The sequence below is a fragment of the Acomys russatus genome, chromosome 4 (genome assembly GCF_903995435.1).
Source record: "Acomys russatus chromosome 4, mAcoRus1.1, whole genome shotgun sequence".
NCBI classification, from domain to species: domain Eukaryota; kingdom Metazoa; phylum Chordata; class Mammalia; order Rodentia; family Muridae; genus Acomys; species Acomys russatus.
This window is the reverse complement of record NC_067140.1, coordinates 29907075-29925739: the sequence shown is the minus strand read 5'-3', so window position 1 is coordinate 29925739 and position 18665 is coordinate 29907075. Positions and strand designations below refer to the sequence as shown.

Sequence of the window (18665 nt, the reverse complement as noted above, 5' to 3'; positions counted from 1 at the left end):
GCTCTATGGCTTGGGGCTGATCCTACTCTCTGGCCTCATCCCCGCCCTACTCAACAACAGCAGCAACAAGGAAAGAAAAAAAAGAGAGAGAGAGAGAAAGAAGATGAGGAAGAAGAGGCAGTGGCATCAGCTGCAATTGGGGTAAAATGGTAGCAACATCAACCCACTACATTAATCTGACAGGTGGGGCCAGGAACAGGGAGATTAAGTTGAGGCAAGAGAGGAATCAGTTTATTCAGGTTACTACGACAGAAGATCCACTTCAAGGAAATCTAATATTTAAAATGAAACTCATATTGTCACATCTACCCTAGAGAATAAGCACCAAGCCTCCTGCTTCCTTTTTTCCTGGGAAGATAACCCAAGAAAAGCATTTCCACCATACATGCTACGAGGAGATAGAAATGTGTGTAGGAGAGCAGCAGCCATCCTCTTTCACACTGGCCTGGGGCCCAAAGGGTTGTCTCTTCCCAAAGGCTCTGATGAATCAGCAACGCAACAGCCAGAAATGGGAGTGCTCTGGGTACTTGAGCCCTCTGCCCCTCATCCCAGCTTGCTACTCATTAATAATAACTTAGGACTTGGAGGCAAGAATGCTTACCACTGCTCCAAAAGCAGTGGCCAACTTGGAAGCACTCTCAGTCTGGGAGGAAGGAGGAGGAAGCAAATTGAGAATATACTTACTCAAAGTCCTCAAATTCCAAGTCGGTTCCCTCTACTGATGGGCCCTGGTTGTCTGAAGAAGAAGAGGAGGTGGAAGAACGAAGCCGGTTCTGTTGGTAGCGCATGGAGCGCTGGCGAATACTGTCTCTCCGTGAGAGATACTGGATCATCCTCTGGGCGTAGTATGCAGCAGGAGATAATCTGAGAGAGAGAGATGGACAAACACAAACTAGCACTAATGTGGGGAAAACTGTGAAAAAGACACTAAAGCCAGCTTTCCCATGGCATCTCCCTACTGAGACAAACTCCGGATACATGAAAAATACAGGCCATTTAGCGCACCAGGAGGTTTGTGCTGTAGAATAAGTGTGTCAGACTATCCCAAAGCTTCTGTTCTGAGATAAGGCAAACAGGCCATGTAATCAGTCATCTGCTAATCAAGAGTAGCCCCTGCCAAGAGGATTAGCACTGGGCCCTTCTTCTTTCTTAGGCTCTTATGGAACCTAGCTTAGTTTCTCAGGGTTTCCTTAAATAGCTCTTCCCTGTTCACCATCCATACACAAAGTTTAAGAAATGAAAGAGACCTTAAGTAATCAACTCTGGTCATTTTACAGATGAGAAAATAGCCAGAAGATGATTGATTAACAAAGATGCCCACAAGTATCCTCTTTACAGGGACTTCTTTCTTCAACTAACACACACAGCTCCAGCTTTCACCTTTCTCCTTATAATCGTCTCTTTGAAACTAGTTTCTCCCTCCCTCACAGATTAATCATAGGTATTTGCGCATGGAAAAGTATTCAGGATAGGGATTTAGAGTCATAACAGAAAAAAAGATATTCCAATTCATACAATTACAGCAATGGAAGACCCATCTCCCTTGCTAGGGTCCCAATAAAACCATCAATCTAGATTCCAGTTGCAACCAAAGACCTGTCTTGAAGATCTCTGATAATGTCTAATATATCACACAATTCTACACAGTCCTTCCCTTTTTTAACGTTTTCCTGCATCTTTACAACAATGTTCTATAACTTGAGGCTTTAAGCTGAGAACATGTGAACACAACAGAAAAATGTCTTATATGATAATGTTAAGTGATTGCTAAGTCAATTGCAAGACTTAAAAGTCTAAAAAAGACACAATGATGCAAGTCCACTAGAAAATTATATCACACAGAAATGCAGAAGAACGCAAATGCATACAAGAGAAAGTTCATTTGCAGCAATGTCATCAATAGGGAGAACCTGGGAGACAACCCAGAAGACCAGCAACAGATTAAGTAAATCATTTTCACACAGAGAAACACCATGAGGCCTTAAATAAGAAAAAAATGGCTGGGCACAGTGACACATGCCTATAATCTCAGCACTAGGAGGCTAGAGGCAGGTGGATCAGGAGTTCAAGTTCAGTCTCAACTACATGAGTTTGAAGCTAGCGTGAGCAATACGATAGCCTGTCTCAAAATTTTAAAATGTACGTGTGTATAACAATTATCTCCATCTACTCATAAGAAAACTCTTCTAAAAGAAAATTTTAAAGTAGAGAAAGGATTATAGAGTGATAGATATATACTATTATGTATATAAAAATATTTCTATATTTAAGACAAAACCAAATTCATAAACCTGGTGTTACAAACCTGGGGGGATTTTTATGTTTTTATAATGTTTGGATATTAAAAAGGGAAGAGTGGGTTCTGTTTTCCTTTTATTGAGAATATTAAGTATCTGATTGAAAGTATTTATTGCTGGCACATTGGTGTGACTATAATTTCAGCTACTCAAGAGGATGGGAGACTTGTAATTTTGCGGCCAAATGGGCAAGTTATATTAGTAAGATAGTCACACACACACCCAAAAATTGTAAACATCTTGCAGTATGACTTCCAGCACCTTTGATACTTTGTTTCCGGTAGGGCTACCTTGTAATCAACTGCAATAGGACTCAAGACTATCATCAAAGTTGTCCTTTGGGCCAGTCATCAAATAGAATTCCCAAGGAGCTGGTTGGTACTGGAACGCAGAAGTTACTGGGTTAAAATACTACGCTACACTGAGCATGCTGAATCCAAATTACTTTTGTACAGTAGGTGGGCATAGGACATACAGAAGGCTAGACAAAAATATATAAAGAAATAAAAATAAACTGTTTCCCAAATGCCCCAACTCATGGTATTTTCGTTATTCATTTAGGCACCTGTTGCCAAGCATTCAATCACAGAACACCAAATATGGACAGAAGTCAGTGCTTTGTGTTGTTCTTTTTAAGTTTTCTTTTTTTCTTTTCTTTTCTTTATTTTTTTTTTTTATTTATTGTCACATTATAGATGGTTGTGAGCCACCATGTGGTTGCTGGAAATTGAACTCAGGACCTCTGGAGGAGCAGGCGGTGCTCTTAAGCGCTGAGCCATCTCTCCAGACCATGTTGTTCTTATTGTTACCTAATATACTGGAAAAACAAAAACAAAAAGACCCAGCAGAAATCAAACATGGATTAAATTAAAAGAAATCAGACCAGAGAAGAAAATACATAACAGGAAAGAATTTTCAAGAGAACTGATCAGGAAGAGAACATAAGTGACAATGAGTGTACCCATTTCTCAGGTTATGCATGGTCAGAGATAACCAAAAGAAAAAAAAAAGTACTGTTATTGATATTGGTGTTAGAAATAATGTTGTTGCTGTAATAATGAAGAGAGACTACTCTTTTGTATAGAGATGTTAAGTACAGCATTGTATAACCCCTAGTTGTTTAATTTCATTATAGGAATTTCCTAAACTATGAAACTACAGTACTAGTAGCAACAAATTAACAAATAAATAAGGAGGAGTGATTTTTGACATCATAGTTTTGCCCTCTTATGTATCCAGGGGAACCTAAGTTTCTGCATGCTTTGGAAAATATCTCACAAAAGCCTTGACCTATCCATATAATACAGGACACAAAGTAGGAGGGAAAAGAAATAAAGCAACACATGATGAGATGGTAACAAATACCCTCCTATTGAGGAGTTAGAGCACCATCAAAACAACCATGAAGTGTTCCAAGTAAACATCTTAAGTGTTTAAGAAGTTTTATTTCTTAACCCTTCCAGTAGTAAAGAAATTAGAGTAGGAATAAATAAAAGATTGCATGAAAGAACGACATCTGAGGCAGAGGCGGGAAGGCCACAAGTTTGAGGGCATCCTCCACCAGCTACAGAGTGAACTTGAGGCCAGTTCACACTGTACATTCAGCCCCTGTCTCGAAAATGAATCATTGAAGTTTCCCAGTCTAAAATGTCTGAGAATGAGATTCCTACTGGTGTCTTAAAAGAAACTTTTTCTTTGCTTTTCTTGAGAGTCACAAGGTCTCTCTATGTAGCCCTGACTGTACTGGAACTCTACGTAGTCCAGGCTGACCTCAAATTCTCAGAGATCTACCTGCCCCTGCTTCCCAATTGCTGGGATTAAAGGTATGCACTGCCATGGCCAGCCTGAAAAGAAACAGTTTTATGACAAGAAGTTGTGCTGAGTGTTTTAAGGTTCTTAAAGAACCTTTCCCTTCCCTACTTAAGGGCTTAGAGACTAATGTAAACATCCTTGCTTCAATCACCATCTGAATTGCCTACCTATTTTGGGTTTTTTTGTTTTGTTTTCCGACACAGGGTTTCTCTGTGTAGCCTTGGCTGTCCTAAACTGGCTTTGCAGACCAGGCTGGCTTTGAAGTTATAGAGATCTGCCTGCCTCTGCCTCCCAAGTGCTGTGATTAAAGGTGTGTTCATCTCTACTGACTAGATCTTTGGATTTGATACTTCGAGGATATGGAAAACAAAATAAAGAGGGCCATGAAAAAAATGTTGCACTACTATCTTGGAAAGAATGTGCACTATTGCAACAAAACTCTGGCAACAACAAAATCACTTTATAACCCTGGAGTAAGTTGATCTAAAGGTGTTTCCAGATGGACAGTACTGCCTTAAAACTCATTTAGTTTTATCTGACCTACACTGCTGTCTTGCAAAGCCCAAACCTAAGTTATCATTTCCCTTATAGCACTTTCTGATACTATTTAAGTAATAGTCAAGTTATCCATTCTTTTCAAATCTCTAACAAGTCATCAAATCCAGCTAGGACAATGGCATGGGGCTGCTCTCCACTGATAAATGTAATACAACAACTCAATGTTCCAGCCTTGGTTTTGTCATCAGTACTAGGGAATTCAGGATGGACCCTTAAGTGCATATGAAAAATGTCCTTTTCCCCCACCTTTTAAATTTTTCAGGGCTACGGAAATAAGTATTTGGCTGAGTGGAAAAGAGAGTTTACTGTTAAAAGCGAAAGGAGCTGAGCTCAACTCTCCAGCACTGTGTAAAAAGCTTGGCATAGTATTTTTGACTCCAGCACTGAAAGGCATGTCCAAACACAATGGCAAACTTCTAATTCAGTAAGAAACACTGTCTCAAAAGTTAATGATAATAACAACAATATGAACAACAACAGAGGAAAACTCGGAAGTCTTCACCTGGCCTCTGCATGTGCCCACACCACAAGCATACATACGCATCGCAACGCATCACACACACACACACACACACACACACACACACACACACACACACACAAAATGTCTTCAATAACCTTTCAAATGTCCTCTAGAACAGTATAAAGCAAGCAGTTCACTAAAATGACAACTTATTTCATTCTATTTATTATTCTTCCTTCATCTCTTCTTTTGAATAGTGTCCAAAATTTGGCTTTATTTTTACCCTTTTAATATTTAAATTTGTTTAATTTTAAGTATTTCACTACAAATGAAACATTCAAAACTTTGGCTTTCCTTGTGGCTGTCCATCTGATGGGCAACACCTCTTGAGCAGCAGGAAAGAACTCCTATGCCCTCCACACATAACCAACCCCTCTATGCTCCACTGACAGATAGTGAATTCCAAAGGACAAGAGCTCAATTATAATCTGTCACCAGAGATGCCATTCACTTACCTGCAACAACTCCCAATCTCCTGAAACACCTGCCTCAACACTGTAACTGAAGAGCAAAAGAGCACCAGGACCAGAGAGGCACAGGTGGGGCTTCCCACAACTTGGCAACCCCATGGGCCGCCCCTCCCCCCTCCTAGTGCCATTTCTCACTTTGGCCTTACCTCGCTGGGTCTGGGTAAATTGGGTGCTCTCTGGATCCTGCTCCATCATAACGGGATAATGAAATGAGGGAAGACTCCAGCAGCCTCCTAGCAGAGATTAAAAAGATGGCAATAATCCCTGTCAATTACCAACTCAGAGGTCAAGCATAAGGGAAATGGAGGAGAGGTAAATAACATCCCCCTTTGCAGCCAGCTAGCACCTATTAGCTGGGGTCTTACCCTTCCATACCTCTAATTAGAAACACTAATAAATGAGGAGCGACAGAGCTCCCATACTGGATGTGACCACTGTATTATGCTGAATACTGCTCTTCAGTGAGACACAAACAAACGCATCAGAAGCATGGTCTTATCCCACTTTGCTGCAGACACATAGGCTAGAAGCAACATAACTGGAAAATGAGGCGTACAGAGAGATCAGCACATGCTTACTCTGGCGATAAGCTCCAGCACACCATCATGTCCACACAGCCTCGTCATCTACTCCCTCTGCTCTATCCACACCCTTTTTGTGAGAAAGAGTATACTTGAGACTATCTTAATAACTGGCAAAAATCTTCCCTTTTATCATCCAGCCACATCATAAATTCAACTAATACTAGTAACACACATTTTATTAGGCAGTTTTTTGGGTCCCAGGCCTCAGCATACTTGTGAGATGTTAAGAATTACTGTATTCACAAGAACACTGAGACTAGAGACTTAAGTACACAATACACAACTATAAGGATTCCCATGAAGGCCTATCTAAACTCCCAAATCTCTGAGTTGTACTATACAGCGTTCCAGAGGCAAGGTAGGAAACAAGTGCCTGCTGCATGCAGCCATGATGAACAATAAATACTGGCAAACAGGAAAATTAGAATCCTATCACTAGCTGCAGCCAATAATTACCAAGCTACAAGCTGGACTTAGTACTGCTGCCTTGTCTGATTTTATAAAACCAGAAATATGGGCTTCTACATGAAATTCATGGTTGAGTTTCAGTAAACTTAAATACAGTAAAGGTTATTTAAATAAAACACATCTGATAAACAGGTGTGGTTCAGGGGCATCCTGGTCTACCACACTACTTCCTAATTCAAATATGCTTGGCAGCCAGTCAAACTCCTAGCAGAGAACAAATCTCAAAGGAAGTGGTCTCAGAAAAAAGTGCATATTGTTCCTTTCCAGAAGCATCTTGCCCGGCTCTCCCAGGAGCAGGTCTCCGGATCCCTGCCAGAATCTTCCTTAAACAGATCTGCAGGATAAGAACAGCAGCTACCCTTCTTTTCCAATTGAGTTAAGAAAATTCAGTGTTATTAAAACCAGCTGGCTTTAGGTATAATCATGGGCAGTCACTATCCTAGCAACTGGCCCACGATGGCATTTCCAGTCACAACCACGGCAGAAACAACTGACACCTGTCACCTTAGCTTTACCCTTCCTGCCTGGGACAACCATCCATTAAGTATGTCTTTTACTGAGACAAAGCCCACAGGTCCAAACTTCAAATAAAACAAGCCTCACATTCAATAGAAAGAATACGCCCAATGGAGATGGGAAAAGGTAATGAAATGCCCCTTCCGTCTGGTAATATCACTGTTTGTAGCAGCAGAAATGTTGTATTTCATTATTCTAAAAGACACTTTTTTCCCCACATTCCAACATGTCATAAATTGGAATTACCTTAAATCATGTAACACAGATTAACTGACATGCTTTCTTCCCCTAACATCGTAACAAAAGTGCTGGCATGTTTTGGTATTTCAAATACAAGCTGTTTGTGATAGGTAGGGAAAGTCTAAAGTACTAATACATAAACTAGACAAAAAAGAAAAGTCAGATTTTGAGAAGACTGTTGTACCCGTCAATTTACTTCCTCTTTTTAAAACCTTATTTCTTTACTGACACATAAAAACATAAGATTGTACAGATTAGCACGGTACTTTGTGGTGTTTCAATGGTTAAATACACTGAGTCATGTTTAAGTCAGGTGAAACATGTTTATTTCCTCAAATATTTTATTATTTCTATTAAAAACTGTCGAAACCTCTTCCAGTTTCTTCAAATATACAACATACAGTTTGTTATTATAGTCACTCCCTCTGCAACAGCACATGTTTCTTATTTTTGTTGTTTGAGACAAGGTCTGTAGTCCATGCTGGTCCAGATTGAGAAATTTTCCTGCCTCTGCCCCAAAAATGCTGGGATCACTGACATGCGTAACAAAGCCCAGCAAAAACTTGCTGTTCTGAGTTGTAGCTTAAAACCCATTGGCCGTGGCTGGAGAGATGGCTCAGAGGTTAAAAGCACTGGCTGTTCTTCCAAAGGTCCTGAGTTCAATTCCCTACAACCACATGGTGGCTCACTACCACCTGTAATGAGATCTGGTGCCTTCTTGTGTCGAATGTGCGCACATGCAGACAGAATACTGTTTAAATAATAAATAAATCTTTTTTTTTTTAAATTGGCCAAACTATGCCCTCTATGTAGTGCTAATAAATCATTCTCTGAGACCAGGCTGAAGCTGCCTGCCTTCAAAAACCTAGAAGATAGCCAGGTGATGGTGGTGCACTCCTTTAATCCAGCACTTGAGAGGCAGAGGCAGGAGGAGCTCTTTCCAGCCTTGTCTACAGAATAAGTTCCAGGACAGCCAAGGCTGCCTTGGCTGAGAAACCCAGTCCTGAAAAACAAGAAGAAGAAAAAGAAAGAAAGAAAAAAGGACAAGAAAACCCTGAACGACTGTTCAACCCAATTCTAAAGTGCTCTGCAGATGGTGCTGAGTATCCCTGAGCTCTGACTACTACTCTGGAAGGCAGCAGAAGGCTTTCAGAGTGACCTGCTTCATTGCTTCTGCATAGAAAATAAACCTGGTAAGTTAGGAAACTATGTCAAGGCAGTGACAAATTTCAGAGAGAAATGAGAAGGCTTATAAGGGATGCTAAAACAAAGATTCCTGAACTGAGACAGTCAAGATTAGACAACTTCAATTTTAGTGACTCCATTTGATATCTTACATACTCCAGTTCCCATCCTAACTTCCTATTTTAACCAGGAAAACTTCTTGAAATCAGAATAGCATCAAAATGTTAAGCTTTGCCTCTGGGGAGTCCTTGATGGGGGTTCTCTTGGGACATGCATCCTTTATACCTACTCACTCCAAAAACCTTGTGTACCAACAGACAAAGCAATGGACCTGGCCAGACTGTGTGTGTGTGAGACCTATACGTTATAGAGATTTTTAGTTGCTAATACATGAAGTCAAGAGAGCAATACAAATGAGCAATGTTTCTCCAAATATACAAATGACTGATGAGACAGAAATTCACTGCAAGTGATAAAAATAGGCTTTTCCAGTTGATATGGATTAAAGAATGAACTGGAGTTATGAGATAAGTAGACAATGTCACTACCATACCTAGATCCTCAGTTTGTGCCCTCCTACTACCGTTGGCAGGGAGAAGGAATGGAGAATGACATGAGTAAATGGACTAGGAAGGTACACACAAGTATGACTTGATTTAATCATCTATCATGTAATTTGATAACATGAAATCAGGAAGGCTGAAGGAAGGGTCAGTCAAATTTGTTGAGGCTTGAAGTTGTCACTTTTTTCCTTTTTTCCCTCCTCCTTTTGTAGTCCTGGCTGCCTCTGCCTTCCTAGTGCCGAGATTAAAGGTGTGTGTCACCATGTCAGGTGCCAGCAAGTTCTTTTAGTCTCTGAGCCATCTCCCTAGGCCCCTGACCAATAATCTCAATTTAGAAATATTTTAGAGAGCCGCAAAAACTGAGACAGAAACAGACAGACAAGCAAACAATCCTCTTTTCTCTAACAGCTTGCCTACTTGGTTCTCTGTACCAGTAGTGTTTCAGTGAAGCACAAGGGCCATGCTACTTTGAATCCCTGGAGACCAGGAAGAAAATACTATAATTTGTGCCTTCTGTGTAGTCATGTGTGTAAGATACACAAGGACTACTTAAAAGCCTTTCACCAATAGCAGCATATTTTCTAAAGGCCCAAAGGCCACTATTTTATCAAAATAATTTGAGATTATTAAGTATTTTTTAAAATTACCACAAATACTAAAATATAAATATAACAATAATCAACCATAAAGGAATAACTATATTCAAACGATAGAGCAAAAGAAAATGATGTAACAGATGTGCCAAAACATAAACATTTAGGAAATGTGGGTGAAGGGCATTTGAGAACTCTTTGTATTGTTTTTGCAGCTTTTCTGTAAAATGAAATTATTTTAAAATAAAATAAAAGCCAGGTATGATGTCTGGCACCTGTGATTCCCTGCCATTTGTAAGGAAGGCTGAAGCAAGAAGACTACCATGAGCAGCCTGGGCTTCAGTGTGCGAAACCCTTTTTCAAAAACAAAACAAAACAGAAAAACGGACAGGCAAAGTAGTAGTATGCCTTTAATACCAGCACTCAGGAGGCAGAGGTAGGAGAGTCTATGTGAAATTGAAGCCATCCTGATCTACATAGCTCCAAGATAGCCTACATAGAGCCTGTCTCTCAAAAACACAAAACAACACAAAAACAAAAAGAAAGCAATGAAACCCAAATCCCAAAACAAACAGACAACCATAAGATATGAGCATGGTGGTATGCACTTAACAATTCCAGCATTGAGAAGGTGAAGTTAAAAGGATCAGGGGGGTCCAAGACCCATCATGGCTACATAATGAGTCCAAGACCAGCCTGGTCTATATGAGACCCTGTCTCAAAACTAAAACAACAAATTAAAATATCCAATATTCAAGGGTCTGAGGATAGAGCTCAGAAAAGATGGCTAGAAGTAAAGGCACTTGCCATCAAGCTTGGCAACCCCAGTTCAATCCCCAGGGTCCACATGGTGCATGAAGAAAACTGACAAATTGTCCTCTAACCTACACATATGTGAAGTGACATATGTGTACATGTACATGCACACAAATAACTATAATAAAAATTAAATTCAAGCTGGGCATGGTGGCACACGCCTTTAATCCCAGCACTTGGGAGCAGAAGCAGGTAGATCACTGTGAGTACAAGGCCAGCCTGATCTACAAAGTGATTCCAGGATAGTCAAAGCTACACAGGGAAACTCTGTCTCAAAAAAATAAACAAATAAATAAATTCAACACAGAAAATTATTTTGGATTTTCAGAAATTTTAGGAAAATCTAAAAGAGGTAGCATTTTCAAAAAGAAGTAACATTTTTAACTTTTTAAAGGTTTGCTTTTATTACTTTTTAAGACCTTACTCTTTGGGAGGAGGTGTGGGGGTTTGAGACAGGGTTTCTCTGTGTAATAGCTTTGGCTCTCCTAAACTCACTTTGTAGACCAGGATGACCTAGAACTCAGAGAGATGCCCCTGCCCCTGCCCCTGCCCCTGCCCCTGTCCCTGTCCCTGCAGTTGTTAGCCACCTTGTAGGTACTGATATTTAAAAAAGGGTCCTCTGAAAGAGCAGCCAATATTCTTAACTGCTAAGCCATCTCTCCAACCGGTTTCTATTTTTTAATAATGTGTATGCATATATGTCATTGTAAGGTATATACACTTGAGTGCAAGTGCCCACAAAAGCCAGAAGAGGCCATTCAAATCCCCTGGAGCTGGGGTATAGGCCCTTATGAGCTACACGGGGTACTGGGAATAGAATTCAGGTCTTCTATCAGAGCAGCCCCTAAATAAGAAGGTTTTGTTGTTGTTGTTGTTATTTTGTTTTTTGAGATAGGAAAAATGCAACCTCTCTACATATAACCCTGGCTAGCCTCAAACTGACAGAGATCTACTTGTCTCTGCCTCCAAAGTACTATTAAAGACATGCAACACCATGTCTAACTTTAAAAAGATTTCTTTAAAACAGCAAATTGCCCTACCGTTCTAAGACACATTTGATAAACTCTAGACTCTGAGTTGAGCATTTTAAAATAAAGTTTTAGTGTGTGTGTGTGTGTGTATACACAAAATCTGTGGCTGTTTTGGAGGTAAATACCAAGGCAGAGTTGACTGATACTGAGACAAAGCCTAAAATATTTACTGCCCTTAAAGAACCCTTTGGGGGGGGGGGGGGGACTTTCTTGCTTCTTTTCCAAAATATTTGGTTACATAAATTCCTTGAAAGACAGCCTAGCAAAGTAATTCTAGCTAATCCTTTGGTTATTAAAGAACAATTAAAAGTTGGGCTGGAGAGATGGCTCAGAGGTTAAGAACACTGTTCTCCCAAAGGTCCTGAGTTCATTTCTCAGCAACCACATGGTGGTTCACAGCCATCTGTAATGATATCTGGTGCCCTCTTCTGGCATGCAGGTGTATACGCAGGCAGAGCACTGTATAAACAAACAAACAAACAAACAAATAAATAAAGGCTAGTGACCAGCCTGCATAACATAGCAAAATCTTGGTGGGTAGGGTTGGGGCATGACTGAAGGAGATGACTCACTGTGTGTTGCGGGGGCGATCGTGATGTTGACCATGTGGATGAGCTTGCTGACTTTGGTGGGTTTCTAGTACCTTACCAAAATAATAAAAGATTATTAAGCTGGGGTGCAGGAGAGATGGCTCAGAGGTAGAAGCACTGGCTGCTTGCTCTTCCAGAGGTCCTGGGTTCAATTCCCAGAAACCACATGGTGGCTCATAACCATCTAGAATGAGATCTGGTGCCCTCTTCTGGTATTCAGGTGTACATGCAGGCAGAACACTGTATACATAATCTTAACAAAAACAAAACATAAATATACTTTTAAAAATGTATTTCTGGGTATGATGGCGCATGCCTCTAATCCCAGCACTAGGGAGGCAAAGGAAGGCAGATGGCCAGCCTGGTTTACAAAGGGAGTCCAGGACAGCCAAGGCTACACAAAGAAACCCTGTCTTGAAAAAAAGATTATTAAGCTGTGCATAGAACACAAGTCAACAGGTGCACAATTTAAGCTGTAAAATTCCTACGCTTTTATATGAATCTTCTCTCTGATTAATATTATGAATATTTTTCAAGTGCTTCTCTGTTTTACATGTATGTTTTGATAAAAATGAAGACAAGAGAGTAGAAGAAGCTGGGCAGAAAAACAAAAGACTGATTTAAAAGCCAAGTGACCAAAAAGCCATGTTCGTCACAAGCAAAACTTTGTTATTCAAATATACTGTGAACATTTTACCAGGCAGTAGTAGTGCACGCCTTTAATCTCAGTGCTCAGGAGGCAGAAGCAGGTTGATCTCTGTGACTGGTCTACATAGTGAGTTCCAGGACAGTCAAGGCTACACAGAGAAACACTGTCTTGAAGGGGGGAAAAAAAAAAAAAACAATAGAAGAAAACTCGGAGGCTGGGGGTCGGGTGGGGTGGGGGGAAATGTGGTCAAGGAGCATGAGACAGATTATCCAAAAAAGAACCTTCAGGTAGATCTGGTAGCACATTCCTAAAATCTCAGCACTTGGAAGGTGAAAACAGGAGGGTCACCTTCTGCATAGCATGAGTTAGAGGCCAGCCTGGGCTACAAGAGATCCCCATCTCAAAAACAAAAAAATAAACCAAAACAACAAACTTTCACTATAAATTTAATAGATAGTAGGATTTGGGAGCAGAAAGTCTGGGTAGTAGTCTAGTAAGAATATAAAAGCCAGTGACAATACTTCTTTACTAAAAAGTTACACCCTAAAGACTCTGGTAGTCAGATTACAGAGAAAACCAATACGCTAAAGCATATTCTCCAACCAGTACAAACATCAAGTATCATAGCTGCATAGCCTCTGCAGACAGAAGAATTTAGATCAGGATCTGAGGGGCTCTTGGTGGCTCATGCCTTAAGAGAGAATTCCAGAGGCAGAGGCAAGCGGATAGCCTGGTTTACAAAGCAAATCCACGACAGCCAGTATAACACAGAAACCCTGTCTTGAAAAACTAAGAGGGGAAGGGGGGAGGATATTCCCTTGGTTTATCTGTGTGACATCTACAGTTTAATTTCAGGAACCAAATGTAAACCCAAAGCCTCCGTATATCTAGAAAATCAAATGTAAACACTATACCTTGGCACAGAAAGTTTTGCAGTTAATTTTCTCTTTCCTTTTAGATATTCTATTCAGAAGGTTTGTTTGTTTGTTTGTTTGTTTTTTCAAGACTGGGTTTCTCTGTGTAGCCCTGGCTGTCCTGGATTCAATCTGTAGACCAGTCTGGCCTTAAACTCACAGCAATACACCTACTTCTGCTTTCCTGAGTACTGGGATTACAGATAGTTTTCACACTTTTGATATCAGGACTCCTTCAAAACCATGGGGCCACTCTACAATTTTCGTTTATATGGGACCTACTGATCCTTAACTTTATTTAAAATCACAAATGGCAAGAGCACATACACTCGATTAGTGATTAGTTATATAATCTCATTACATGCCATGTGGTCTAGGAAACCCCACAGTACCTCTGTGAAAGAATCAAGAGAAAAGACAAAGGATATCTCAACCTTCAGAAAAACCTCTAGACTTCTGGAGTTCTAGACTATACTTTGAGAACCTCTGTTCTAAATAAACTATAAAAATCCTTCAAAACTCATATCTAGCTCCTCCAACTAGAAGATTAATACTCCACAGTATTTGGTTTCTCTCTTAAGAGACAGAGATCTCATGGGGCTGGACATGGTGATGCACACTTTGCATTCAAGCATGTGGGAGGCAGAAGTGGAGACAGGTAGATTTCTGGGATTCCAGACTAGCCTGATCATAAACTCTAGGCCAGCAAGGACTATATAAACAGACTATCTTTAAAAACAAAACAACAACAACAAAAAAAATCTTCTCCCTGCAGTTATTTATAAACATGTCTGTGTCTGCTTTTAAGACTTACAAGCTACATAAAAGCTGGTATTGGTTCCAAGTCATCTTTTTATCTCCATCAAAATTCACATCCTAATTAACATGTAATAGGAGACAAATAAATATCCAAGCCCATGAATCAGCAGGCAGTCTAACTAGACTGGGAAGAATAAGAAAAAAAGCATATCTGATTGTTCCTTATTGACCCCATGAGTCTCAAATAAGGATATGAAATGTTGAAAAATGCACACTAAAAAATTCCCGAAGGAAGGAGGTTTTCAGGCACTGCTTACATCGCCCTTTATCCTTTTGGTCACTTAAGCCACTCAGGTCAAAGTGTTGACATAGTTGTCTTAATAAATATAATAAGCCTGGTCCCTTGGAGGCTCATTAAATCATAAAGTCAGAGGCTGGTTTCTTGCCTAGGAAATGACCATTGATGCTCCTAAATTGTATGTTCCCAGGAGACCTCATAAGGAAAGAAAGCAATGTGTGGAGGAGATAAAGGGGCAGTAGGCCAAAGAAACTCGGATGTAATATTGCTTGCTAGATTTCTTAATCTTGCTCTGCAAGCTCCAGATCCCTGTCTCAGCGCATGCCCAGGATGGGAGATGACAAGTCCTTTTTCTTTGTAAAAAAAATAATTGTGTGTTCTGAAATGACACCTCTATTATGATTTCCAAGCTGACATCTCTGATTTAAAGCAGAGGAATCAAAGCCTCCCTATTTCACACACTAGCAATTATCATTTATGTTATCCAATGATAGGTATTCATCTGATCACTGTAGGGCCCCACAGTTCTAAGGGTGCACTCAGAGCACACAGTGCAGTTGCCAACAGAACGTAACAGACAAATCTTGTGCCGCTGTGAGGTAAACCAAAACAGGTTCACAGCTAAAAAGGTAACAGGGATAGGGGTGAGGTGGGGAGGAAACCAGACATAATACAGAAAGAGCTCACAATGTCTGTGATATAGATCAGCTTTATTTTACTATGACCAAGCATAAACAATCCTGGAGATTCAAAACAATGCCTTTTTCAAGAAAAGCACAAAAACATATTTACCAAACATGAATGTATTCTTCAATACCTCTGGGCAGTGAGCAACAGATAGTGAAACATCAGAGTACAAGGTAATCTACCACCAAAATTGAAGAAAATGGAAACCAAAATTGTACCTAATATGCAATCATGATCTAGATGTTGTCTATGAGCAGATCCATGAAGAAAAAAAAAAGGCCTGACACACAGCTAATTCTATATATTCATATGCATGTCCCACAAGCTGCAGTTGGAGCGTGCCTTAGTAACAAGGCAATATATACACAGAGGGCAGGGGCAGTGCATCCTAACTCATTCCCCTAAAATCATGAAGTGATTGACAGACTTCCACAATTCTGACTACTGGGTTAACTTTATTTAGATAAATCCTAAAAATTTACCTCAAAGCCAATTAATTCTACAAAGAACATGCTGATAGAATTAATACCAAGAAACATGTAAATATCTTTTAAGCTGGATTTTCACACCTTTACTCCTAAAATGAAAAATTAAAAATGTTTGACTAAGGGACTGGAGAGATGGCTAAGTAGTTAAGAGCACTGATTGCTCTTCCAGAGGTCCTGAGTTCAATTCCCAGCAACCACATGGTGGTTCACAACCATCTATAAAGAGATCCAGCTGGGCGTGGTGGTGCACGCCTTTAATCCCAGCACTCGGGAGGCAGAGTCAGGCAGATCGCTGTGAGTTCGAGGCCAGCCTGGTCTACAAAGTGAGTCCAGGATGGCCAAGGCTACACAGAGAAACCCTGTCTCGAAAAACCAAAAAAAAAAGAGATCCAATGTCCTCTTCTGGTGTGCAGACATACATGAAGACAGAGCACTCATATACATAAAATGCACAAATAAATACATCGTTTTAAAAAATGCTTGACTATGGCCAGCTATTAAAAAGTAACAGCCACCAGCTGGTGATGGACCCTTTAATCCTAGCACACAGAAGGCAGAGGCAATTAGATCTGTGAGTTCGAGGCCAGGCTAGTCTACAGAGCTATTTCTAAGTCTGCTGGAGCTTTGCAGAGAAACCTTGTCTAGAAAAACAAAAAAATAAGATAAGAGCCAGGGCTGGAGAGGTGGCTCAGCAGTTAAGAGTACTGACTGCTCTTCTAGAGAACCTAGGTTTCATTTCCAGAACCCACACGGGTTACAACCACCTGTAACTCCCATTCCAGGGGATCCAACGCCCTCTTCTAGGCCCCATGGGCACCAAGGATACACACAAATATGTACACAGACATACTTGCAGAGGCCAGCCTAGTCTATAAAGTGAGTCCAGGGCAGCCAAGGCTACACAGAGAAACCCTGAGTTGAAAGGCAAAAATAAACAAAAAAACCAACATAACAACAACAACAACAAAACACCCATATGCAAAAATACATTGACAACTTTTTTTTTTTAAGTAACAAGCTTTGACTTGACCTTCACATACTATATAATTGGAAGCAAAATCTTGAGGTCCAAACCAGAAAGGCAAGGAGAGGAAGTACATAGAGCCTACTAGAGAATGTGGAAAAGTGAAGCAGAGTAAGCTGGGCCTTATTAACAATCAAGAAGCAGCTTTCCGAGCTCAGAGCTTCATGCACTGAGTTTCTGAAGTCTACAGAAATGGACAGGAGGGCAAAGACTTCCAGCTGTGTCTCCACAGTCTATGTTAGTCCATGAGCTAACACCGAGCAGAGAGTACAATTTCTACATCTGAGGTTAGTACTGACTGCTTCTCTTGGTTACATTTGACTTTTCTGACTTGCCTCTGAGGATGTGCCACTCGCCCTTCCACCCTGTTCTCGGTTACCAACTATCCTGAGTCTGTCTGGACTCAGCATCTGAGAATCCACAGGAATAATTTCTCTACCATTTCCCTCTGTCTAGACAACATGAAATTGTCATAAGTGACACCTAAAGTACAATTAGAGAGAAACTGCAATTTCCACTCTCCTCCTCCGTTCCCCAAAAGAACTGCACATTAACGTCCTCCAGCATGTCAATCATACTACCCTGATGAAGATTAACTCTGTGGAGTCTAGAAGCCATTTCATTTCCAGCTTGCTAAAAATTTTGTAGCCCCCACTATAATTAGAACATGTAAATCGCTTTCTTTTTACTAGTGCTAATGGCTATAATTGAAATGATCTGAATGTCTACGGAATAGATACCTGTGTTTAAAAAAAAAAAATCCTCATAAATATCACTTTATCCAGCTGCATTTTATTTAAGAAAACTACAAACAAAAGAAAAAAGACAAGGGTGGAGTGGGAAAAAAAAACATGATTCAAGACTATCAGAACCTGTAACTATGAGAGAAGATACTTTTAAGCCACTGCCAGTTCAAGAGGCCTTATTAAGACAGCAGACAGATCAAAGGACAACAAATCATGAAATACTTTATCGGTGTTTTCTGGAGGAGGGTTCCCCAGGGGACACTTGACGATTTCTGGAGACATTTTTGGTAGTTGCAACTGGTTTGGGGGAGTGTTACTTATGTAACAGCAGGAATACTACTAAACACCCTTCAAAGCATGAGACAGCCTCCCACAATGAAGAATTATCTAACCCAAATGGCAAGAGTGCTGTTGTTGCTAAAGCTCCTTGACATACTTTAATGGTCTGAGTCTAAGCAACAGAAACTCTAAATAACAGAAATGGGAAGCAATTTGGGATCCGAGTTTCAGAATCAGGCAGACTGCAGCTTGAGCTCCACCCTGAATCTCCATCTCTTAGACTATTATGTGACCTTGAGTTTATTCTCGGTTTCCACATTTGATGGGAAATCCCCATCTCATAATTTTTTTTATCCTGAACTAAGAACACATGGAAGGCTGAGAATGTAACTCAGAGAGAGAGCGTGGCTGAGTCTAGCATCAACGGTGCCCTAGGTTTGATGTCCAGCACAAAATAAACAATATTAAGCAAACAGTCCCTATGTAATCCAATATTCAGCCCATTTTTTTTCTTTCTTGGACTACAAGTACTATATATACCAGGAATATAAAATACACTGCCCATTTAAATCATG

The 18665-nt window shown here is 40.3% G+C and overlaps 1 protein-coding gene across 7 annotated transcripts in view; it reads right to left on the bottom strand.

The window, feature by feature from the left end:
• Positions 1 to 18665, bottom strand: part of Ambra1 (autophagy and beclin 1 regulator 1) — a 188631-nt gene that overhangs the window by 109573 nt on the left and 60393 nt on the right. For 2 of the 7 annotated variants that reach the window (XM_051144131.1, XM_051144135.1), the window contains 2 exons: positions 5807 to 5893; positions 685 to 864 (listed from right to left, as the gene is read on the bottom strand). The exons of 2 other annotated variants lie outside the window; for them this stretch is intronic. In XM_051144131.1, coding sequence (XP_051000088.1) covers positions 685 to 864; positions 5807 to 5893 — 267 coding nt within the window. The remainder of the gene's footprint in view (positions 1 to 684; positions 865 to 5806; positions 5894 to 18665) is intronic. 3 more of the 7 variants (XM_051144132.1, XM_051144136.1, XM_051144133.1) reach the window with 2 other exon arrangements.